Source organism: Cnephaeus nilssonii (genome assembly GCF_951640355.1).
Source record: "Cnephaeus nilssonii genome assembly, chromosome: 10".
Taxonomy (NCBI): Eukaryota; Metazoa; Chordata; class Mammalia; order Chiroptera; family Vespertilionidae; genus Cnephaeus; species Cnephaeus nilssonii.
Window position 1 is genome coordinate 29,626,441 of NC_137081.1, and position 25,932 is coordinate 29,652,372.

Sequence of the window (25,932 nt, forward strand, 5' to 3'; positions counted from 1 at the left end):
ATCATTTTTAAACCTTGAGAGGTGCATCTCTGTGTGGAACAGCTATAGGATTCCAGGAACATCATCAAGTCACAGGTTATGTGAGACCCACAAAAGCCCAGGGTTCCCTGAGGGCTGGAAGGTTCCCTCTGAATTACTGGAGTCCAGAATGTACCTGGATGTGCAACTGTGAGATGCATCCCCTGGCCATTGCCAGAGACCTATAATTGCCTTTTCCTTCCTCTTCTCAGTGCTTCATCGTGAATTCCATTGCCAAGCTATTGATGGTGAGGAAACAACAGAGATGCTCAACTGCCAACAAAGCTGTGAACAAGGTAATTATGACTTGATAGAAACATGTTTTTTCATCTACCAAGAGGAAAGGAGATCACAGATCAGGAGACTGCATTCCTCAGGGGAGAGTATACCCTGGGGAAGGGATGCAGAAGGAAATGGGAAGCCAGAGCAATGGTGTGTTGTATGGCTTCACAATTAACCAACAACCAGATGGGAATCCAAGAATATTTTCAGACAGAAGTAACAACTAAGAAGTTGGAACATACACTCAAGAGAGATCTTAGTGTGACCAAAAGGCAGAATTAAGGGAAGAACTGACTGCAGTATTTGTGAGTTAGGAATTCAGTGGATCTGGGAAGGAGTAAGGGTTTGGTCCTTTGTAACAAGTCCAAAGAGGAAGGCTTTGGTATGTCAAAAGGAGGAATTGTTGTAAATATGCCTAATAATCTAGGAAAATAGAGGAAGTGAGTGAGTAGTAATCATGCGTAGAAGAGAATGTAGAAGGAATGGTGCTGTGTAGAAGAGAGGAGAGGAAAAAGAAAGGGAGTAAAAAGGGGAGAAGAGAATAAAGGGCAGTAATAATTTTTAACAATGATGGTAGTAACTACACTTAACTTTTATGGGTATAAGGTCAGCACTTCTTATGGATCAACTCATTTAATACGTATGAACTATGTACAATTGTAACCAATAACCACCAATTCTAACTATTTAATCACCCTTTCATTTGTATTATTGCTAATAATTCATCATTAAATTATAACACATAAGACATTAATACTGAAAATTGTGATCTCTCTCAAAGTTACTATAGCCCAGATATCTCTGGGCCCACGGGCCGTAGTTTGAGGACGCCTGAACTGGACATTTAGTCAATGCTCTACACTTTGAAATTTCTTTTCTAAGACACCCACTGAAGAAAAATTGTTTTTCAGACTAGAGTAGCAGTGAGTGAAACAGCTTTAAAGCCCAAGAAAAGGTCATTCTTAAGCCAAATGGTCTACAATAAATTTATTTATTTGTTAAATGTTTATATTTTCCCTTGGAAATAGTCAATGTAAGAAAAACCTTAAGAATATACACTGAGTGACCAGATTATTATGATCTTTGAACACATAATAACCTGGCCACTCAGTGTATATCCTATGTAATAAAAGGCTAATATGCAAATTGTCCTCTCGACCAGGAGTTCGACCAGCAGGCCGGCCAACCACCCATGTCCCCTCCCCCTGTCTAGGCTGGCCAGACCCCATCCATGCACGAATTTATGCACAGGGCCTCTAATACATATATATAATGAGTGGCCAGATTATTATGCGTTCAGAGATCATAATAATCTGACCACTCAGTGTAGTCAGCTTTGCCATTTAATATGTATTCTTTAATTTGGATGGATACCTCAGATATTATACATTTTTAACTGTATTAATATCCTATATAATAAAAGAGTAATATGCAAATAGACGAACAGCAGAACAACCGAAAAACCAATCAAAGCATAATATGCTAATGATATTCTAAGGCTGCTCAACCGCTCACTATGACATGCACTGACCACCAAGAGGCAGACAGTCGACCGGTCGAGCAGTCACTATGATGTGCACTGACCACCAGGGGGCAGATGCTCCAACTGGTAGGTTAGCTTGCTGCTAGAATCTGGCTGATTGGGACTGAAAGAGATGGGCCAGACATGCCCTGGAGCCCTCCCGTGGTTCCTCCCCGACCCGATCATGCACCGATGGGGTCTCTCAGCCTGGCCTGCACCCTCTCACCATCCAGGACCCTCAGGGGATGTCAGAGAGCCAGTTTCAGCCCTATCCCACAGGCCACTCCTCTTGGGAGGGCGCCAGACACAGAGTTCATGGCCAGCGAGCAATGCTGCTGCAGCGCAAACCTCTCCTGATTGGGACTGATTGGGCACAAGCCTGCAGCAGGCACAGTGGGGCTGGGATGAGCGGGAGCTGCAGGTAGTGTTGGACTGTGGGTTTTGGTCCGATCCCTGCAGGCCACCCAGAGGGACCCCACCCATGTACGAATTCGTACACTGGGCCTCTAGTATTTGTATAAAATTTGGATCTATGTTAATAATCATACTTATTATTTTGAATACAGACAAATTGCTAAGAGTATAAAGTGTACATTAAAAAGTAGAAAATATATCATAAGTATGCTTAGAGAGCCGAATACTGCTAGAGTAGGGGAAAGGAGAATGAGGTGGTGGAAGGATTAGTAGTAGATATTAGTAAAGAGTAAAGGAGGTTTATCATGAAAGAGAAAACAAATTCTTTAATACTCCTAATGTGATCCAGGTGAAGCCCTACTTGGAGCTAGAATCTCAGAGCATCTCAGTGATGGACAGCAAATGAGTATAAAGCAAGAAGATTCATCTTATGACCTAAGTAGATCAATACAAACCCAGGAAATGACAAATGAATCCGCCCAAGAATCTCAACAAGTAGGTAAGGAGAAGCTCACCTGAGCACTGAACACCAGAATTCAGCTGAGCTCTCTGAGTCTGTGCCCAGGTCATCATGACTGGTTGGTCATTTCTGTGTTTCTCTTCAGTTTCCTGTGAGCACGAAGCTCTCCAAAGGACTAGTGGAGGTGATTCTGAAGCGATACCAAAACTGCTTCCAGTCGATTGGGGAGGTAATCATGCTTTAGATGACTAAATACCTCACTATATTTGTTTGATTTTCTGTATGAAAGGGAAGCTTTCTTTTCTTCCCTCAAACATAAGCTCACACTTTTTTTCTTTTTCTCTCTGGTTGCTCTCCCTGGGCATGTGGAGGTAAGGAGGAAAGGAGGAGTAGGTACCTAATGAAGGGTCTCCTGGGAGGACAATTGAAGAGCACAAAATAATAAAAATGTAGATTTGTGGAATCCAATGGAGTTGTCTAATTAAGCTTAATTTTCTCTAAATGTATATGAAATCTAAATACTACCAGTTTAGAGTTTGGGAAGAAAGAGAATTTTAAACTCACTCTTTAGGGATTGAATGGGAATAATGGAATACTATGCATAGGAAAGACAAAGAGGAAGTGAGTTAACAGAATAAATAGAAATACAATGGAGCAAAAAGCTGAAGAATATCATGGGGAAAGAAGACAGAAGTGCAGAGATGGTAGAAGTCAGGGATAGAAAGTCATAGTCAAAGGGATCCACAAATAGCCTCGTGGTGCAGATGCAGCAATATGTAGAAATAGGGTAAGAGGGATAAAAAAGAGGAGAAAGGGGAAAAGGGCCTAACAAAGTGCTCAGGGGTGCAGAGCAAAGCTGGTTTGGTGCAATATACTTTTATCCCCAAGGAGCAGTTCTCCCACGCTAGGAACATCAGAGCTCCGTTGCATTCTGGACATGACCACATTGAGGTAGAGTTCAGGTGACTCTCAATTGCTCATCATGGTCCTGTTTCTGTCTTCAGTGCCCTTGGAACTTGTTGATCTACAAATGGATGAAAGAGGAGAAATAGAAGCAATGCCCAAGTTACTGCCTTATGATGGAGACGGTAATTAGTATTTGAATGCTCTATTTTGTAATTAAAGCTTGACTTTCTTGTCAGTATAGAGCAGTGATTCCCAATGTAGGGCACACGCCCCACAGGGGGGCAATTTGATTTTTAAGGAAGGGAAATTTGAGAGTGAGTTATTAACAATGAATTTTTTGCATTTCTTGTGGAACTCGGGGCCTCATATAAATATATATTGTGACATGTTTATGCATTTCAGTTCTCTATTATATGTTTTGAAACTTTATTTCCTCTTTTTTCATATCACTTCATATTATTTTTTAAAACAATTTTTTAGTGATGTCTTCCTCAGTACTTCAACTTTCCTTTCGTTCTTTTATTTTTCTCTTTCATGGATGCCATGTTTTTTGGGAGCTTGTTTAGAGCAAGTTAATGGACTTTTAGGTTTCCTCCATGTGAATAAGAGTTTACTTTTTGAATAATAAGAATTATATGTCATGGGGGGGCGGGCATCAGGATTTTACAGATGCTTAGGTAGGGCATGGCCACAAAAAAGGTTGGGAACCACTGGCATAGAGAAAGACCAGTTCTTTCTCCTTTCCTGCTTCTCCTGCTATCACTTCAACACTTTGGGTAAAACACCAGGAATTTTGATTTTTTGACTACTCTTTCTCATCTGAGCCTTTGCACATGTGTAGCTCTATGCCTGGAACCAGTGTTTGTTTGTTTGTTTGTTTTGCCCCACTCAGCTTTCCATTCTGCTCATTAATTTGGTAAATGTATATGGAAATTATATACTATCTCAAAGATGCCTTTTCTGACTGATAGTTCTAGAAAGCTGCAGAATCAGATGGGAGAAGACATAACACATGGCTTAGGGAAGCAGGAGGGAAAAGAGGGATGTGGGAACAGACATGGTAAAAGAAACAAATTGGGACAAAGAGAAGTGATAAGAGATTCCATCAGCAAGAATCAGAGGTAGAAATAGAAGAAGCAGAGACAGGTAGAAAGGGTGAAAATGAGAAAGAACAGGGGTAGAAGACAAGGATGCAAGGTTTCTGACAGTCTCCATCAGATTACTGGATTGTACAAGGCCTTTAATCTTTACAAAACCTAAGACACAGACATGCAAACTACTGTAACTCTATTTTATGGACAAGGAAATAAAGCACAGAAAGCCATGCAGGTCAGTTTTTAGGGTCAAAGTAGAAAAGGAAGAGTGGCACAAGAGTTCCTGGTGTGTCACTGAGGGTGACAGTTTAGGGAAGCCTGCAGGTGGTCAGGGCGGGTTCACAGGGTCAGAAGAGAATCAGGAAGTCTAGGAATTCTGCAGGTTCTCATGTAGCACACCCAGCTTCCAATGTAAGAACCTAATTAAGAAAAAAAAGAATGTTGATGGGTAGGGAATGGAAACCACTGAGAAAGCATAGGAATGCTCCAACCACCTGGGCTAAGAGAGATCTGGAATCAGACAGATAGAAAACATAATTGGAGAAATGACATGCTACCCCTGAAAAAACAAAAGCCAAAAACTACACCTAAAAAGAAGAGATGCGGAGAAAAAGCTGACTATCAAAACGTGAGGAAACAGAAATGCATGGATGCAGAGCTGTAGGAAGGACACAGAATTAGAGAGAAGGAGAAGGAGGTGTCATATGATGGCAAAAAAGCAGAAGAAGATGGCATGGCTCTCAGGACCCGTCTTCGGGGCAGACTCACCACTTCCTCATCATGGTGGGCACAAAAACCCTGAAGTCAGTTTCTGATCGCCCTCCAGGGTCCATCATGTTCTTGTTTCTCTGCAGTGACCTGTGATCTCAAAGCTTCAGAAATGACTAATGAAGGAGAAGTACAGAAGGTGCTCAGCCTACAACCTGCTGAGGGAGAAGGTAATTATGATTTAAATTCCCAGCTTCCTCAATGTATCTTTGTGTTCTGGTCAGCAGGGTGTCAGGGACCAGCCTGACGATTGAACCGGGTTGAGGTAGGGAGGTGGGAATTGAGAAAAGAAAGAAAGACAGGAGAGTGGGGTCGGGAGGAGTGTGCAAGCTATCGATGGATTGCAGCTCCTTTATTAACTGCGTGATGCCTTTTATACACAAATACTGAATAGGAGGTCAACAAAGAGGAATGTACTCTCTGTTCTTCTTAATCTTTAAGATAAAGCAGGAGGCCAACTTCTTGGTAAATATTTACAGACTTTTGATAAGCTATGAATGGTCTCTCTTATTCCACTCATCTGCTGACAATAGGAATGTGCCATCAAAGCAAGTAGATCAAAACAAGTCAGGGGACACTGTGTGGGAAGGTACTAATTCTTGTCAGTCCCTTCGGGTGCAAGGACTCTGTCAGCTTACACCCGGTCTCCAACAGCAGGGGAAAAATATCTCCCCTTTTCCCCAACCTCCCATCTTCTTTCTCATATTCACATTCATACATATGGGTTTGCTTTGCTTTTTCCAAACTGTGAGAGAGACAAAGAATAAAGGTGGGCTCAGCTACTGGGAGGAGGGGGGATCCCTTCATGGAGAACGGAGAAAGACAGAATATGCCAAAGGGAGGCTGGGCCCTTTGCCTGGACAATTTTATTAAATGCATGCAAAATGCAGATATCAGCAGGTTATGGCAAATCAGGCAAGGAGATCATTTTCAGCCTACTTCTGGAAATACCAGGAACACGGAAATAAGTTTTGTGAATAATTGAGGAGGCTTGTAATTTAGAAAGGCTCTTTTGACTGTTAGGATAGAACTGATTAGGGAAGGCTCCCTGGCACTGTGGTCCATGTGAAATGGAAGAATTTTTGTCAGTTTGAGAGAAGGACCTGTGAGAATGAGGAAAATATATAAAATAATGGACATTTTTACAGGCATCCAGAAGGCGAAGACTCAGAGATAGAAAAGAAGAAAGTGGCAGACAAAGTAGAAAGGGTATAATTTCAATAAAGAAATGAGATACAGAGATAAAAACCAGAAAAATTACATAGAGAGGCTAATAAATATCCAAAATAATAATAAAGTAATGTGGAAGGGAGCACAAAGGGAACTACGTGAGAGAAAGTGTTCTATCAAAATAATTTTAATCAACAAAGAGTGAAAACTGCTGTATAAGGAATCAACAAAGAGTGAAAACTGCTGTATAAGGAGGAAAGGAGAGGTGTTGGGATCCTGTAAGGCTCAAGTACAAGTCACTAGACAGAAGCAACTGCCAGCAAAAGCGGGCATCTCAGTAGTGCGTTTTCAGATTAAGGTCTCCCCAGGTAGAGTAGTGCCCATAACATACTCAGAATAATGCCATTCTCCCTGGCACCCTCAGCTACTCTCCAGTAACAGAATGAGTCTGAAGAGCATGTCTGCTAGGCAGACCTTTCTCCCAAGGTCATCAATCTATGAACTGATGGCATTTATCCCAAGACCTTGTCCATTTGTATGTCTTTCAGGAACTGACACTTCCAAGATTGAAACCAACATTTTCTTTTGTGAGACAGAAACTCCTCCTTCTCTAGGGTTGGCTTCCCCTCTTCCTTACCTGGCTCACATCTGGGTGTGGAGTACCCCATTTCTCTTGCTCCCAGCCCACCCATTTTCTTCACTTTAGCATGATTGCTATTTGCAAGATGTAAATCAGATCATATTATTTTCCCACATAAATCTGGTGACCTTTGCTGCCCTTGGATTAAATCAGTTATCCTTCTTCCTGGGGATTTCTTTGCCTTCCATTCAACATGGGGCTCCAACTTATGACTTCTGCCTCATCTCTAATGAAAGTATAAATATTTTCAGTTATTGCAATGCTCTGATCTTTCTTTTATATGTGGGCCTTTGAACAACTCTTCCTGTGTTTGGTGGTTATTGCCTTGGCTTATTCTGTTCTCTATCCCATTCCCTGATCAGGTTATATTATACTATTTCAAGATGCCTTTCCTGAAAGGGAGTGAGATGGAGATAAGTGAGATGAGAAAAGTCAACAAAGAGCAGTGTCAGGAGCTCAAGAGAAAAAGAGATAGGAGCAGGGGAAACAGAAACACATCATAAACAATTAGAAGCATCTAGGGACACTGGCAGCAGGAAACAGGGCAGAGACAGAAACAATGTGCAAAGGCAATGGGGCTGGAAAAGAGGTAGAGAGAGGATTAGGTGAACTCAAGGGAGGAAGATGGTGGATGGTTCTCAGCCCCTGGGGACAGTGATAGAGGAGGGCCAATCTTCAGAACAGGTGAATGCAAAGGGCAGACCAGGATGGTTTGGGACATGGACAGTCCCAATTAGGAGATACCTGAGCTCCCCACATCTTCACTATGAGTTTTATTGCCATGATTCCCCCTGGTTGTATATGGAGACCTCTGAGGAAGTTCAATTCTTTCTGCAGAGGACAGCAATGCCACTTGGGAGCCCTGTGAGGGAGAAGAGCTTGAGGAAGACTTGAGTTCCCCGCCCAGATATGAGCCAGGTAAGCAAGGGGGCATTGCCAGCCCTTGGCTGCAGGGTGTCAGGAGGCTGAATCCAGAGCTGAACAGCAGGACCCTTAGTGTTAGAATAGGTGTGTTACCTATTCATTTTGTGGTAGATAAATAAATACCAAGGAAGGAAAGAATTTTTCACATTCTTTATTCTTATTGATACTAAAAACTCAATACTGTGATTTTAACCCTGCCCACCTTTATTTTCTATATAAAGTATACAAACTTAATGTTTATTTAGTGCTTAATAATAATATTATTAAGCTGCTGTAACCTTGGGTAGGCTTCAAAAGAAACACGGTTCTGAGATCTGCTTGTTAAAAAACAACAACGAGTCTCAAGATCAAATTACTCTTTTTCTCCCACATATTCTTCATAAGATTATTGGATTACATAGCACTTCTTTCTTTCAAAGTACTTGGGCAAATGTGACTTCCTCACAAAACTTTAGGACTTAGCCAGGGAAACTGCTACTGTCCCTCCTTAGAGATTAGGACATGGGATACTTGCTTCCACCAAGGAAGAGCAGAGACCCATGTCCCAAGTATTTCACTACAAGTGATGGCTGTGTGAGGCTAGTGGGGGTTAATGTGGTGACACAGTTGGATTCCAAAGGGGGACTTGCAGGCTCCCAGGGAAAGAACAAGGCTTGATGCAGAGACACTTCTACTTCACAAATAAAGCATGTCCATAGGGAGGGGAGAAATCCAGACAGTGAGACAGGGACCAGATTCTGGTGTAGGGATTGGAGAGACCTAGGAGAATAGAATTAGAGAAAATAAGCTGAAAAGAAGAGATCAAGATCAAAATTGAGGAAAAAAGAAGATAGAAAAGTAACAAGATAGGAGAAGTCAGTGAGAGCAGAGCCCACAAAATCAAAGATGTACAAATATACCCCTCGTGCAGAAGAGAAATATCTGTAGACAGGTCTATAGGTAACTGAGAAGCAGAGAGCAGGAAAGTGAGACGAATGAGATGGAAACAGAGGCAGACCAGGGCTTGGTTGGATCTCAGGTGAGGTCCCTGGAGCAGCTGTCTCATTCCCCCCTGGTTGTGTATGGAGACCTCTGAGAGAGTTCAATTCTTTCTGCAGAGGACAGCATTGCCTCTTGGGAGCCCTGTGATGGAGAAGAGCTGGAGGAAGACTTGAGCTCCCCACCCAGATGTGAGCCAGGTAAGGAAGGGGAGATTGTTTGCCATTGAAACCCAAAGTCATCGTCTGTGAAGTTTTGTCATTAAGATACTAGAGGCCCAGTGTATGAAAATTCGTGCCCTCAGAGGGTAGCGGAGTTCCTCAGCCCGGCCTGTGCCCTCTCACAGTCCAAGACCCCTCAGAGGATGTCTACCTGCCAGCTTAGGCCCACTTCTTGGGGGATGGGATATAAGCTGGCAGTCAGACATTTCTCTGGCACTGTGGGAGCCCTTGGGGGATGTCTGACTGTGGCATAGGCCTGCTCCCCATGGGGAGGGGGTCTAAGCCGCTGTCTGACATCCTTAGCGCTGCCCAGCTTGTGGCTGAGCAGAGCTCCCCCTGTAGGAGCACACTGACCACCAGGGGGCAGCTCCTGTATTGAGCCTCTGCCCCCTGGTGGTCAGTGCATGTCATAGTGACTAGTTGTTCCCATTCTGCCATTAGGGTCAATTTGCATATTACGTTTTTATTATATAGGATGTGCCACAGTTAGAATCACAGTGAGCGTACAAAAAGGAAGTGGAGTTCTGCCAGTGGGAAATAGTAGCTTTGGCAAAGACAAGCTCATGACAAACAGCAAAGAGGCCACAACATTCAGTTAAGTGTGAATGGTGTCCTGCATGTGAATGGAGTACTGAGCTCATCTACCAAGCAGAGATTTAAAAAGAGACATATGGTCAATTATATGATAATAATAGATCTCAGATTATGTGTTAAACAAAATTATTTTCCTTACAATTTGATAGGATGTCAAGTGCCTTCATGAAAAGTTTGGTGAGCGACTCAAGACAAAATGACCAAATCTCTTTGTACAAATTGGCTACTGTCTAATGGACCTATACCCATTAATTAGTCTCTTGGACTGGCTTGGATAAGGGACTTATCAGGTCTATGCCTCCTTCCATTTGCTTTGGATCGTTTTCTTCTAACATTCAAGAAGCACTGGAAAATAAAGAACAAATACATGTGAAATAAGACTTTTTACAATAGACAAGAGAGTGAGAGTAAATGAAGTAGTAAAAGAATAAGCACATTAATGAAATGTTTGTTAAATGGTACACCTCCAAAGCAAATGTCCAACTAACTACTTTGCATCTAATTACATACACATCATTAAATAATAAGATAAATTCAGGAATAAGAGCTCATGAAACTGCTCAGAGCTCAAGTAGTTGTTGATACTGAAGATTTACACTTACTGGTTAAACGGTGCCACACGACTTTTCTAAGCAAAAGTCTTTAAGGTGATCTCCATTGTGAAGGGATTATCTTTATACAATATCTGAAGCTAAAAGAGAGACTTATTTCTTGCTTAACAAGGCACACAGTAGGAGGAGGCAGTGTACTTATTGGACACTGTTTCTTAAAAAATGGAAACTATTGATTTTATGTGGAGTTTTGGGAAGCATGTAGTTCAGGGACTGCAGACTTTCAGAAATAGGAGTGATTGTAAACAGACTAGCATTTAGCCATATATTTAGGCTTTCTGGAGTGTGGTTGTTGCTGACTGGCTGATTTTCAAAATGTAAGGCTGCAACTCATGTGGTTGGTGATGTAAGCAGTCATTAGTCAGTTAGCATGAGTTTAAAAGTGGTTCTGGTAGATACTTATAGAATTTTCAAAGAACAGTTATTTTTTTTCCTGAAAGAATATAATCTTTATTTTTCTTAAGGCTGCAAGTAGAAAAATAAAAGTACAGGAAGAAGAATAAGGGGTAAAAGGTAGGAAAATCATGTCTCTGTGAGATCTCAAGTGTGATTATTGGAACAGGTATATTTTTTCTGAGGAAGCAGAATATCAGTGTGCTGCATTAGAGCACCAGGAACTCTTCCCTAATCACTGTCTGAGGATCTATAAATTGTTACTTTCTTATTTTTCTTTAGTATCTGGTGAACTAGCAGCTCCCCAAATGGATAGCGAAGGAGACTCTGAAGAGCTTACCTGTAGCTCACTATCCTGTGATGGACAAGGTAAGCATGACTTAAAGAAACAGAGTTCTGATAAAGAGAAAAAGACAAGAGAGAAAAATAGGAGATTTAAAGGAAGAATCAGATGTAGGGTGGATCAATGGAAGATTTTGAAGGAATCAGTAGAAAATGGGGATAAACAAATTTACATAAAAGAAGGTCCCTAGTGCAAATGAAAGGTCTTCATAAATCACAATTTTGTTCCAGGAGCAGAGCTACCAGCAGGTGGAAATGAGAAGTATGCTTGTGTTATGTGCTTCTCAAATGACATGCCAGAAGGTCCGGAAGCAAGGACTGAAAGTAGTGAAGAATGTGACACAATAGGTAAGGCTGTCCAAAGGTCAAGTCACGAGGGTAGATCTACAGGCAACACAGACCCCAGGTAAAGTGTGACAGGTGGTCTATTCCATCCCACTATCCTGTTCTCGGCATTTTCTCAACCTGCCCCCTTTGGGAACATCAGGGAGGCAAAACATCTCTCATTATAAAGAGATGTTTAACAGGACAAGTCCTGTTGATTTTACATGGTTGATTATAGTAGAATTACACTCTTAAAATGACTGTATCTAGTTTACTACCTTAGTATATTAGTAATAGATTTTGTATTTATATAGTGATTTCCATCCCGGTTCCACCCAGAATCCAAAAAAAGGGAGAGAGTACTTCTGCTAGTAGATAATAGTATCATTTTTTTCACAACCTTAGAAAGACCTAAAAGATAACTGATCCTGTCACTTAATTTTCAGTAGGGAAGTCTTAAAATCGACTGCTCTTAACCTAGTACATATTTTTGGTGGATGTTCTCCAGCATGTCACTAATCTATATATTATTTTCCTACAAACTTTTGCACATAAGATGTTATTTGATTCTCACAAAAATATCTTTAGACCTAGACAGAATAGGATAACTGGTTCTATCCCTGAATTAATTGAAGTATAGAGACATTTAAGAGTGTTTTTCAAGATCCTATTGAGAAATAAAGGAAGACCCTAGGCCCATCCTGGACTCCTACTTCTCAATTCAGAAAATTTTTAGTCCCTTTAGAAGGAAGAGAAGAATGATAGTCTAAACATCTTTAAAAACTTAAGCCTTCTGTAGTATGAATGACCTTAGGATTGGCAATTTTTAGTTATTAATTTGTTTCCTTACATCAACCTCTTATTTTCTAGAAAATGTGGATCTTGGAAATAACTCTACTTTGGGAAAACGCAAGAGGAAAAGAAGTAAGAATGCATTACACTTTACTTGATTTTGATGTTAAAATGAGCTTTTAAATGCCAGAGTTTTAAATGACTACTAGAGGCCCGATGCACGAAATTTGTGTAAGAGTAGGCCTTCCTTCTGCTGGCTGCCAGCACTGCCTTCCCTCTGGCACCCCGGACTTGGTCTTTCCTCCAGCTGCTGGCAGGCACCCAGGACTCGGGCTTCCCTCACAGCCCCGGCTTCTTCTGGAAGGTCGTCCGGAAGGACGTCTGGTCTAATTAGCATATTATGCTTTTATTATTATAGATTTACAGTAATAAGTGATAATAAAAAATAAGTGATAATAATATGATAGTTATTCAAACCTGTTTATATCCTAATCTCTAGAACCTATAATGTGTTTTCTCCCATGGCAAAAGGGATTTTACACATATAATAAAGCTAGGCCTTGAAAGGGGAGAATATCCTGGCTATTTGGGTGCCACCAATATAATCAATGAGCTTTAGAGTGAAGAACTGTTCTCAGATATGGCGAGAGGAAGATAGTCACAGAGAGATGCAATCTTTGTGAAGATGGAGAAGTGGAACAAGGAATATGGGTTATATGTAGAAGTTGCAAGAGTCATGGGAATAGTTTCTCCTCTATCACCTCCAGAAAGAAATGGGAGCCCACTGAAGCCTTTATTTTTTAGCCCTTCTCAGTCTAGACCCTTGTCAGACTTCTAACTGATATATCTGTAAGATAGTAAATTTGAATTGTTTTAAGCCACTAAATTTGTTGTCATTTGTTATGGCAGCAATAGAAGAGCAATACAAATTTTGGTTATTATACATTCCTAAAAAGGTGGAAGTGGCTTAGGAATTGCACAATGGACAGAGAGAAATTGGGCAATGAGAAGAATTTTAAGTAGAATGATAGAAACTCTCTACATGGCCTGGAGCAGTTTGTTAGTAGAAATGGGCAAAGACTACTAGTGAGGACTTGGAAGGAGGTGAAGAACATGGGAGAGAAAGCCTATATTGTCTTAGAGAATACATAAGTCATGCTCAACAGATGTTAGTAGAAATATGGAGGTTAAAGATGTGGCTGGTGAAGACTGAGAAGGGAACAAGGAACATGTTTTGGAAAACTGGAGAAGGAAGATTCTTATTAAGTAAAGGCAGAGAGCTTAGTGAAATTCATCCTGAAGATATGTGGGAAGCAAACCTTTTTGTGTGTACAGCTAAGGATATTTGTTAGCAAGTGATAAAGATTCAGCTGTTTTGTTTGTTTGTTTTTGTTTCTTAGAGTAAAATATGTGAGGAAAGAGATAAACCCAGAGAAGAACTGCTCAACAACATCAAAAAATTAGGACTTGATGATCTGTACAATTCTTAGCTTATTCAGGTTGCAAAAGATGTTAAAATTAGGAGATCCACTGTCAGGAAAGTGTGCTCTGTAGAAGTGATCAAGAATGTGGCTTAATAACTTTTTGCTGATGCCTCAGAAATAACAAAAGATCAGAATATTCGTTCACATAAAAGGTTCTTTGAAGAAATTAAATGTGTGATTCACAAGTCCCCCCAAGCCATCTCAGCAGAGATTAAAAAATAGATATGTAATTATGTAGGAAAGAGCTGTGGAGGAGCTCTTGTCTATGGAGTAATTCTCCATGACATACATGGAGATCTATAAGGTTCTTGAGAATTATGTACGGACAGAAACAAAACTCTTCCTGTCTAATCCCTAGAACAATGGTTCTTTACTTGGTGAAAGAGAGTTTTAGGAATCTTTAAATGGGGAAGTTATCTTGGATTATCTTGGTAGCCCCAACCAAATCACATGGGTTCTTACAATCAGAAAACTTTTCCTGCTGTGCAGAGAAGGACATGTACACTTGAAATAATCAGAGCTACAATGACCTGGCTTTGAAGATGCCAACATGGGATAATGAATGAAGAAATTGGAAGCTGAAAAAAAAGGATAATTTTTTATACCCTTCAGAAATGAAAAAAGCCCTGTGGACACCTAGATTTTAGCCCAGTGAGACTTGTGTCACACTTCTGACTTTCAGATCCACAAAATAATAAATTTGTGTTGTCTTAAGCCACAAATTTTATGATAATTTATTACAGCAGCCATGACAACTAATACCTTTTGTAAAAAAAACAAACAAAAAAGAATATTTCACCTTTATATGTTAGATTGCATCTTTTAAAATAGCAATTGGTACTTTTAAATGCTCACATCTTTGCATGTCTTTTTAATTTTAAAACATATTAACTTTGTAAATGTGGCATATATATTTCTAGATTTTTTTCCATGCATATATGAACACATTTAGAATTATATCATATACCTAAAAAATCTATTGATACTGTTAATTTCCCTTACTTTAAATGAGTATATCATGTACAAGACATTATAAACATTTAATGTATTGCCAACTTACCTTTAAAATAATTTTTTTGAAATAAAATTAATAAAGTTGGGAATATCACTTGATGTGTTCTGACACATGCATTGTCCTGTGTAATCCAAATCCTATCAAAATACAGAACATGACCATTACCCTGGAAAGGGCCCTTCTGCCCTTCTGGTATATCCTCAACCCTCACTCATCAAATGCAATTACCTATTCTTACTTTTTCATGATAACTTAATTTGGCTTGTTTTCAAACTTTAAATAAATAAGGTTTTACTGCATATTCTCTTTTAGTGCAGTGTTGCACTCAGCATAATGATCTTTTACTTTAACCACATTGTTGAATGTATCAGTAGCTTTTTTTTCTTTTGATTGCAGTTAATGAACATTGTATGAATATTACCAAACATTGAGTATATCTTCTCCTATTGACGGAGAGCACAAGTGTGCCAGTTTGGGGCTAATATGAAAAATCTGCAATGAACATTCTTCTGGAAGTCTTTCTGTGGCTCCATGCCTTCATATCTCTTATATAAATTTCTAGAAATAAATTTTATGAGATATGGTATAGATGCATCAGTCTTTTGTCCCCCCAAACCCAAGTAGGGACTATACAGCACATAGAAATGGTGCCAAGCTGAGAAATAGAATGCTTCAGGAACTGTTTCTACCGGTCAGAAACCCCTGCCTTAAAAGGAGGCTATTAGTAAACCTGCAGACCTCCTCTGAGGGGAGGAGGAAAACATTACTATTCCAGAATATTTCTAATGAGGGAGATGTCCTCTCTTTTATACTGGTCAAGAAACCAATCTACCCTCTGATCTTGATGGCCACATTAGATACTCGGAAGCATGTGGAAATGCCACCAAGAATTACCTCTGAACAAATCCACCTCACCCAGAAAACTCTGGCAAATTTCCCCATGAAGACACCACTCACAAGCCACTCCAATTATTCTGACCAGTGGGGGTAGGACCAAATCCATTTGATTTGTTTCTTGCACCATTTAACGTATTGCATAAACCATAAGTGCTGTAGGTCTCTATGGACCACCCTAATCTGCAGTTCACCATGTTTGCATGAGGGAGACAAGTGTGTACCTGGCTTTCTCTTAAGAAGTATCATCTCAAGGGCACACACAGTGACCCTGGAAGGGAAGCTTTTATAGTTATTGAGCCCCCGAGTGTGATGTACACCACCAGGAGGAAGTTGGACAGTGCCCCCAGTGTGGGCCCTGACCTTAAGCCTTACAGTTCCCAGTTCCATTTACTGTGTCTAGTCCTTGATGTTCAGAGGGGCTCTGCATGGATATACAGATGCAGGGGCAAGCCCTGTTTTCTCGTGTCTGGAGTTGAATGGAAGACTAGCATCTCCCTGGTGGGAGAGCTGGACCATGCACATGGTCCTGGAAGAAGGATTCAGGACAATTCTGAAGGACAGATATTAATGCTTCTCCCTCCTTCAAATGTCTTAAGTTGTATGGTGTTCCTCCCTAGGTGCCCGGATCTTTGCTCTTCATTCAGTGCCACAAAATCTGTGTGTACCATTCCACTGGCTGTAACTTCATCTTTCTTTCCCAATCATCTTTTTTTTTCCCCAATTTTTTTTATTAAGGTATTATATGTGTACATATCTTACCATTGCCCCCCCCACCCCACTCCCATATATGCCCTCACCCCCCAGAGTTTTGCGTCCATTGGTTATGTTTATATGCATGCATACAAGTCCTTTGGTTGATCTCTTATCTTCCCCACCTCTCCCTAACCTTCCTGCTGTAATTTGACAGACTGTTTGATGCTTTACTGCCTCTGTATCTATCTTTTTGTTCAAGTTTATAATGTTCTTTATTATTCATACATGAGTGAGATCATGTGGTATTTTTCTTTCATTGACTGGCTTATTTCACTCAGTATAATGTTCTCCAATTCCACCCAGGTTGCTGCAAATGGTAAGAATTCCTTCTTTTTTATGGCAGCATAGTATTCCATTGTGTAGATGTATCATAGTTTTCTGATCCAGTCATCAGCTGATGGGCACCTAGGCTGTTTCCAGATCTTAGCTATTGTAAATTGTGCTGCTATGAACATAGGGGTGCATATATCCTTTCTTATTGGTGTTCCCAGTTTCTTAGGATATATTCCTAGGAGTGGGATTACTGGGTCAAATGGGAGTTCCATTTTCAGTTTTTTGAGGAAACTCCATACTGTTCTCCACAGTGGCTACACCAGTCTGCATTCCCACCAGCAGTGCACGAGGGTTCCTTTTTCTCCGCATCCTCGCCAGCACTTATCATTTGTTGATTTGTTGATGATAGCCATTCTGACAGGTGTGAGATGGTACCGCATTGTTGTTTTGATTTGCATCTCTCGGATAATTAGTGACGTTGAGCATGTTTTCATGTGTCTCTTGGCCTTCCTTCTGTCTTCTTTTGAAAAGATTCTATTTAGGTCCGTTGCCCATTTTTTTATTGGATCATTTATCTTCCTTTTATTAAGTTGTATAAGCTGCCTGTAGATGTTGGAGATTAAACCTTTATCAGTGATACCATTTGCAAATATGTTCTCCCATGCAGTGGGCTTTCTTGTTGTTTTGTTGATAGTTTCTTTTGCTGTAAAAAAGCTTTTTATTTTGATGTAGTCCCATTTGTTTATTTTCTCTTTAGCTTCCATTGCCCTAGGGGCAGTATCGGTGAAGAAGTTCTTTTGGCATATGTCTGAGATTTTGCTGCCTGTGGATTCCTCTAGTATTTTTATGGTTTCCCGTCTTATGTTTAAGTCCTGTATCCATTTTGAGTTTATTTTTGTGTATGGCATAAGTTGGTGATCTGGCTTCATTTTTTTTGCATGTATCTGTCCAATTTTCCCAACACCATTTATTGAAGAGATTGTCTTTATTCCATTGTATGTTCATGCCTCCTTTGTCAAATATTAATTGAGTATAGTGGTTTGGGTCAATATCTGGGTTCTCTATTCTGTTCCATTGATCTATATGTCTGTTCTTGTGCCAGTACCAGGCTGTTTGGAGAATAGTGGCTTTGTAATACAGCTTGAAATCTGGTATTGAGATCTCTCCTACTTTATTCTTCTTTCTCAGGATTGCTGTGGCTATTCGGGGTATTTTTTTATTCCAGATGAATTTTTGGAGAGTTCTTTCAAGGTCTGTGAAATATGCCGTTGGTATTTTAATGGGAGTGCATTGAATCTATAAATTGCTTTGGGTAGTATGGACATTTTAATGATGTTGATTCTACCAATCCATGAACATGGTATGTTCTTCCATCTGTTTACGTCTTCCTCTAGACATGATATTGTACATAAAAAATCTGAAAGACTCCATCAAAAAAATAATAGACTTAATAAATGAATTCGGCAATGTAGCAGGATACAAAATTAACGCCAAGAAATCTATGGCCTTTCTATACACCAATAGTGAACTTACAGACAGAAAGACTAAAAAGGCAATCACATTTACCATCGCACCAAAAAAATTAAGATACCTAGGAATAAACTTAACTAAGGAGGTAAAAGACCTATACACGGAAAACTCCCAATCATCTTTAATTGTCACTCAGACCTTTTTTTTTTACATAAGGACCGGATACAAGCAGGAAAATACATTTTCATAAGGTGTAACCAGAATTAAATCTGCCTTCCCTAGACACTCTGAGGCTGGTTGGGAGAAGAAGGAAGCATCATCCCCAGGGATGTTCAAAACAGAATCCTGAATTTTTAGAATTTGTCTATTTAACAGCATTTATCCCGCACTGCTTTTGTCCTGATCCTGATGCAGACAGGAGTTGATCCTTTTCTGGGAACAGCTGTCTTCAGTGACCAAAGAGCCATACAGAGGTGTGTGGACAGGAGGAGATGAGGAATGTTAAGTCAGTCAATCATTGCTTTGGGAGTAGTTTTTGATAAAGGGCATACCATTGTCAGACTCAGATGGTCCAGCCAGCCAAGTTCATGACACCTGTGAGTTCCCAGGGTCACAATGGTGAGGCCAGAATCAGTTGCTTTGTAAGTTGAAGTGTGGACTATGTTGATGCACTACCCATAGCACCAAGAGGGGTTTGAGGCCTGATCAGTGTGTCAGAAGCAGGCAGAGCAACGCCCCTTGTGATGGGGCTCCCTGACCATGGAATGAACAGGTAAATGTTAGCAGGAATCATATGCCTGGCACACAGCTGCAGTCCCTGATCACAGCCATGGTGTCATCCTGTCAGCAGGTACTTAGGTATCTCCATGAGGGGTCCAGACTGGTCTGTCAGCACCACAAGTTCATTTCTAAGCTATGCCTTAGAGAAAGGCATCTTAACTTTGCCAGCCTGTTGCTTTCCACTTGGCCAACTAAACATCTAGGCCACGTGCAGAGAAGCACAGTTGTCTGAGTGCTGCCAACCAGAGGAGTGACCAAATTTGCTTTTGGTTCTGCAAAGTTGGCTCTGAGGCCAAGCAGCCTCAGTAGCTCAGTGGGCACTGGCTGTCAGCTTAGCCAGGCATTAAGGCACCAGGCCCAGCCACCAGGGGAATCTTGCTGAATTGAGGACCCTGCAAGGCCAATGTTTGCTTTAGGCTCTGAAGGAGAATAGAAAGCCTAGGTGCCATTGGGCAACATCCCACATTCTTTAATATACCATTTCCACTTGAAGAGCAAGGCTTTCAGGCCCTTCTTACACTGTAAGTCCTAGAGTTGACTCACCTCAAAATGGGAATCTCAGGAGAGAGTTACAGGCCTTCCTCCATGGATTTTTACTTTCAGCAGTAAACATCTAGTAGCTGGTTGTTATGATATTGATAATAATAATAACAACAAGACATGGTCTCTATCAAGTGCCAGTGGTCTTCTCACATTCACATGTTTTCATATCATTCATGAGAAAGCAAAATCACAATCACACAAAACCTGTTGTGGTCTTCAAGTTCTCCAGGAGCTTCAGGCACGAGGTTAAATATAAGTGAGAGAATCTGCTTTATACCTGCAAGAGCTCAGAGATTATTTCATGAAAACACTCCACGTGGAAGTTGAGACTGTTTCCTTGCTTTCTAGCCCAGTATATGATCCATGATATTATTTAGGAATATAATAATGAGTATGCTTCCCCATTGCACATTTGAATCAACATTTGAAAAGGGAAAATATTGCTATTTTACCATAGTTGTCTGTCTAAGGCATCAGCAGGAGTTTATTTTCTAACTTTAAAAAGTAATTTTAAATGCAGGTCATCTCTTATTGTCTCCTGAGTCCTTGCAGCATAAAATATAACTCCATAATCAACTTCGCGCTGCTACACTGGTAGTTAAGAACTTTGTCCCATTATTTTGTGGATCAAAGTCTGAAAAAAGTACTTGAACACTAGTGAACTATGAGGCTTTGAGAATTATAGTCACAGTTCTGAATAATTAACTTTACTCTCTTCCTTTTTGAAGAAAAAAAGAAAGGGCATTCCTGGACAAGAATTAAAAGGAAATGTTCGAGAAATATATATCGAAAAGGTAAGTGGGCAAAGTGAAGTAGTCACACCTTTTGAGTTTACTGAGGCACTGCTTATTGTATCCTATAATCTCCTGAGGGCCATGATAGTTTCCCAGCTACTATATTAGGTAGGATATAGGCTAAGACACTGTAACAAAGGGGCCTAAAAATGCAGTGACTTGAACAAAATGGTTTATTTCTGATACATGTATGTAATCTTCCAGAGCTAAATGATCCAGGGCTAATAGGGAGACACTGCCATCCTCACTACATGGCTTATTTCTGGGTCAATACATTTTTATTAATTAATAAAGATGTCCCAAAGACGGCTAAATGAAGAAAGCAGGCTATATGTGTGGGTGTACATGTGGTAAACAATATATACATATAAACATATATATAGAGAGAAGCGAATATTTAGATATATAGAAGAATCAATGGCAATTCATCCATAAAAATATGTGCGGTGATTACATTTGGTCATTGAAATATAAGTAATGTTTATTTTTTGTTTGTGTTTTAAGCTATATGTGCATATTCATAATAGTAAACACATTCAACTATTATAATGAAAAAATATTACTCAAATAGTTACATATGCAAAGAAAAATTCTAACGTGATGCTTTGAACAAGTTAATTGTGGTTAGTCCCAGATGGTGATGTGTCATACTATTTCTATTTTCTAATTTTTCAATAATGTATATGTATTACTTCTGATCAGATCCCTGAGAGCTTGTTTATTTCTGCAGTTATTTATGGTAAGGAACTCCTTTCTTCTAGACAATAAGGGTGAGGCCTCATTTTCTAGATCATTGACAATTTTGAATCAGTAGAACTATGTAAGATTTTAAAGTCTAATTAAAACTCATTAATTTTCACCAACCTAAATATCTTATGTTCTTAACAATTTACATGACTGCTTTGTTGGGGAATGTATGAAATTTTTGTTTGGAAAGAAAGGAAAAATGGTTGAATCCATTTTAAAGTTAGTTATTTTCCAAATACCAAATCTTGAGATTTAATCATTATAACGTTTCATTTAAGTGTATAAATGAGTAGAAAAAATTCTAAACCACTTCTTTCAGTACAATGAAATCTTGCATGTAATTTAAATTGTCTCTCCCAAAAAGAGAGAATATTCTGGAAACCCAAGACCCTTTACCATCAATTTGCTTTCTTGTCTGAATGTAGAGTGAAGGTGTTCAGAATTGAATCCAGGATTCCCACACTTGCTTTTGGCCTCATATCAGCTGCTGTTTTGCCCAACTCTGTATTTTCCTTGCCTATCCTTAGACAACAACAAAGCTGTTGGCCAGTTAGTTGTTCTTGAGTAGAAAGAAGGTGGGAATGAATCTGTAGGATCCTGTCAAGATTAGGCAAAGATAAACTTTGTGTCACTCTTCTTTGCACTATGTATGGGTCTATACAATATTTGCTAAGGTTTTGAGGAAAATAGATTCTCCTTATTTTTTTTACTAGTCAAGCTTACCAGTCAATCTGAGAGCCATGAAACCTAAAAAGCAAGCCCAGTGTTGCAAATTGTTTGTGTTTATATTATAGCTCTTATCTGCCCAGAGCCTATAAGTTTTTTTCCTCGGAATTTTATCTGCTTTTTATGGAAATTCTTTTATCTTACATCACTGGCTTATTGAAGTGACTGGACTTGGTGAGTTGTTTATAGCAATTAGGACTGAATAGTCTGGAAAATAATTCTTCATGGGGTCTATATGACCCTACCCAGAGCCAACAGATGGTGGTCAATGGATGGTAGGCATTGAACACAGAAAGATGAAAATGAATTTGTCTCCCTGCCTTAGAAAATAAGACACATTTGAATGACAACAGACATTGAAATGTCCATTCACAGCCAGCCAATTACCTTACAAAATAGAGGAATATTCTCTGCTGCAACATCTATTAAGTCAATCCTTAATAGTTATTTGAAAGTAAGATTTTTTGGAGAACCCAATTCTACCCATTACTCTTCATTAGACTTCTTGTTGGTTGTAGAAAAAATTCCATATTGGGAAAACAACAAAAGATCAGCACAAAAGTTCAATTAACTTTACTGGGATATACTACCTCTAGCCATTTATTGTTATTTTTCAAGAATATTTATATTCACTTTTTCAGCACAGAATCATAGTCTTTCATTTATACAGGATAGAGCAAAAGTAGGTTTACAGTTGTGAGTATGTGAAACACAGCTTATTCTTGTATTATTTATTAATTATTGCATTATTTTCCACATGAACAATTGTAAATCTATAAAGGAAATGTAAGGGAATTGGACAACCAGCCTGGTATTTTTATTTTATTTTGTTTTACTTTATTTTTATTTTAAAAACAATACTTATCACCAAATAATATTAAGTCAGGATTTACTAGTAGCATGAAAGTATCCCAAATATCTCTTTTGGAGTGCACATTGGAAACAAAATCCCCTTCATTGAGTAAGAGTTATAGAGTTGCTAGGTGGAATTATTTTGTCTGCACAGGATGATAGAAGAAAGATAAAGTAGTGATGTTTTATACATAGTTAATTGGATGGCAGAACACTGGTGGAATACCTTCAATTAACAACAGAGTTGTACAGTATGTAATCCATCATATGTAAAGGTGATGCAAGTCCAAATATAAAAAAGGTAAAACTAATGGCCATCTGCAATTGTTTTGAGGCAACCAAGATAAGCTGTGGCTGCTAGCAATGGGCTTTTAATGTCTTGTCATGGTTTGAACTAATACCTCTAGAGCGTGGCCTATTTTCTTATGTACATATAAAACAAAAGGATTGTGATAATATGAGGGATCCAGTGTAGATGGCTATTGAGGGAATATTTTGAGAGCATTAAGGTATTTTCAATTTGTGCATTCCATGAGAGTGGCTTAAGATATTTGATGTAGTCAAATGTAGGAACACTATTACAGAAAAGTTTGATACCCATTGTCTTCAATACCAAGTTAATTCTATATTTCCCCTTATTTGTTTTTTAGTAATTGTTTTGAGTAACTGTGGATACTCTGTAACATTTCTTTTTAAAAAATATATTTTATTGACTTTTTACAGAGAGGAAGGGAGAGGGATAGAGAGATAGAAACATCGATGAGAGAGAAACATTGATCAGCTGCCTCTTGCACACCTCCTACTGGGGATGTGCGCGCAACCAAGGTACATGCCCTTGACTGGAATTGAACCTGGGACCTTTCAGTCCGCAGGCCAACGCTCTATCCACTGAGCCAAACCGGTTAGGGCTGTAATATTTCTTTATATAATGTTTTTCTTTAGCCAATAGATTATGGCTTATTTTCAAAGGGTGAGGCTGTAACTTATTAGCTTGCTTTAAATGTGGTTGGCAATGTAAGCAGTCATTGGCCAATTGGCATGAGTTTAAAAGTGGTTCTGGTATCAGTAGATGAGCGGATAAAAAAGCTGTGGTACATTTACACCATGGAATACTATGCAGCTGTAAAAAAGAAGAATCTCTTACCCTTTGAGAGAACATGGAGGGAACCGGGAGAGTATTATGCTAAGCAAGATAAACCAGTCAGAGAAAGACAAGTATCACATGATCTCACTCATATGTGGAATCTAATGAACAAAAATAAACTGATGAACAAAATAGATCCAGAGACATAGAAGCATGAGACTATTGAATCTCAGAGGCAAGGTGGTGGTGGGTGGGTGGGAAGAGATCAACCAAAGAACTTATATGCATATATGCATAATCCATAAACGCAGATAAGAGTGTGATGAAAGCTTGGGGAAGCGGGTGAGGAGAACTAGAAGGGGGCAATGGGGAAAGAAAGGCGACATATGTAATAGTTTTAAGAACAAAGATAAAAATATGTGAATGGAGATTAAATGTAAACATAGCCTAGGCTACATAAAATACAAAAAGGATTTCTTAAACAAATGAATAAAAGTGGTTCTGGTAGTTACTTTTACAATTTTCAAAAAACAGTTGTTTTTCCTGGAAGAATACAATGTTTTTATTTATTCTTAGGGCTACAAGTAGAAAAAATAAAAGTCAAGGAAGCACAATGAGATACAAAAGATGGGATAAGCATGGCTCTGTCAGAACTCAGGTGTGATTATTGGAGCAGATGTATTTTTCTGAGGAAACAGCTCATCTTAGCTCAGAATATCAGTGTGCCACATAGGAGCACCAGGAACAATTCCCTAGTCACTGCCTCAGGATCCATTAACAGTAAATTTCTTGTTTTTCTTTAGTATCTGGTGAACTAGAAGCTCCCCAAATGGATAGAGAAGGAGAATCTGAAGAACTTACCTCTGGCCCACTACCCTGTGATGGACAAGGTAAGCATGACTTAAAGAAACAGAGTTCTGATAAAGAGAAAAAGACAAGAGAAGAAAAAAGGGAGGCATAAAGGAAGAGTCAGATGTAGAGAGGATTAATGTTATATTTCAGAGGAAGAAGTAGCAAAACAGAAATTCACAAGGGTACCAAAAATGGAATCACTGGGGCATATGAAAAAAGTCCTCATATCTTACAATTTTGTTCCAGGAGCAGAGCTGCCAACACATGGAAATGAGAGGTGTTCCTGTGTTATGTGCTTCAAAAATTATGATTTGGGTCCAGAATCAGAGCAACCAGCACATAAAAATAGTAAGTGTTCCTGCACTGTGTGTCTCTAAAAATATGTGCCACGAGGTCCAGAAGCAATGGCTGGAGGTAGCCAAGGTAAGGCACTACACAGGGGTCATGGTGTGAGGGTGAATCCATAGTTACCCAGGACCCCAGGTAGAGTGGAGCAGGTGGTCCAGTCCATCCCACTCTCCTGTTCTCTGCATTTTCTCAACCTGACCCTTTAGGGAACAGCAGGGAGGCAAGAGATAATTGTAATGCCATATTTAACAGGATGGGTCCTATTGATTATTATGGATGATGTAGTAGAAATACACTCTTAAAATGGCAATATATAGTTTGGTATGTTAGCAATAATACCTTGAATTTATTCAGCTATTTCCACTGCTGTCGCACCCAATATTCTATGGAACCCAAGAAAACAAGGTGTACTTTTTCTAGTAGATAATAGTGTCATTTTTTTCCCCACAACCTTAGAAAGACCTCAAAGACAACTGATCCTGCCACTTAATTGTCAGGAGGGAAGACATCAAATCAACTTTGATTAACTCAGCACATATTTTTTGTTGGATGTTCTCTGCATGTCACCAATTTATACATTTTTTTCCTACAAACATTTGCAAATAATATGTTATTTGTTCCTCACAAAAATCTTAAGACCTAGATAGGATAGGACAACTGTTCTTATCCGTGAATGAATTAAAGTTCATAGGTATTGAAGAGTTTTTTAAGAGTCCCATTGAGTAAAAAAAGAAGGAAGATCCCAGGCCCATCCTGGACTCCTACTTCTCAATTCAGGAGATATTTAGTTCCTTTAGAAGGAAGAGAAAAATGATAATCCAAACAACTTTATAAACGCAAGCCTTCTGTAGTATGGATCAT

General features: G+C 39.4%; 1 protein-coding gene across 1 annotated transcript in view; it reads left to right on the forward strand.

Moving 5' to 3' along the window:
* Nucleotides 1-25,932, forward strand: part of LOC307106287 (nuclear body protein SP140-like protein) — a 62,924-nt gene that overhangs the window by 13,661 nt on the left and 23,331 nt on the right. Inside the window, exons 4-16 of the mRNA XM_079782641.1 lie at nt 231-314; nt 2,586-2,735; nt 2,842-2,925; nt 3,701-3,784; nt 5,551-5,634; nt 8,112-8,192; nt 9,296-9,376; nt 11,278-11,364; nt 11,569-11,685; nt 12,532-12,585; nt 20,397-20,462; nt 24,675-24,761; nt 24,970-25,071. Of these exons, the coding sequence (XP_079638767.1) occupies nt 231-314; nt 2,586-2,735; nt 2,842-2,925; nt 3,701-3,784; nt 5,551-5,634; nt 8,112-8,192; nt 9,296-9,376; nt 11,278-11,364; nt 11,569-11,685; nt 12,532-12,585; nt 20,397-20,462; nt 24,675-24,761; nt 24,970-25,071 (1,161 nt within the window). The remainder of the gene's footprint in view (nt 1-230; nt 315-2,585; nt 2,736-2,841; nt 2,926-3,700; nt 3,785-5,550; nt 5,635-8,111; nt 8,193-9,295; nt 9,377-11,277; nt 11,365-11,568; nt 11,686-12,531; nt 12,586-20,396; nt 20,463-24,674; nt 24,762-24,969; nt 25,072-25,932) is intronic.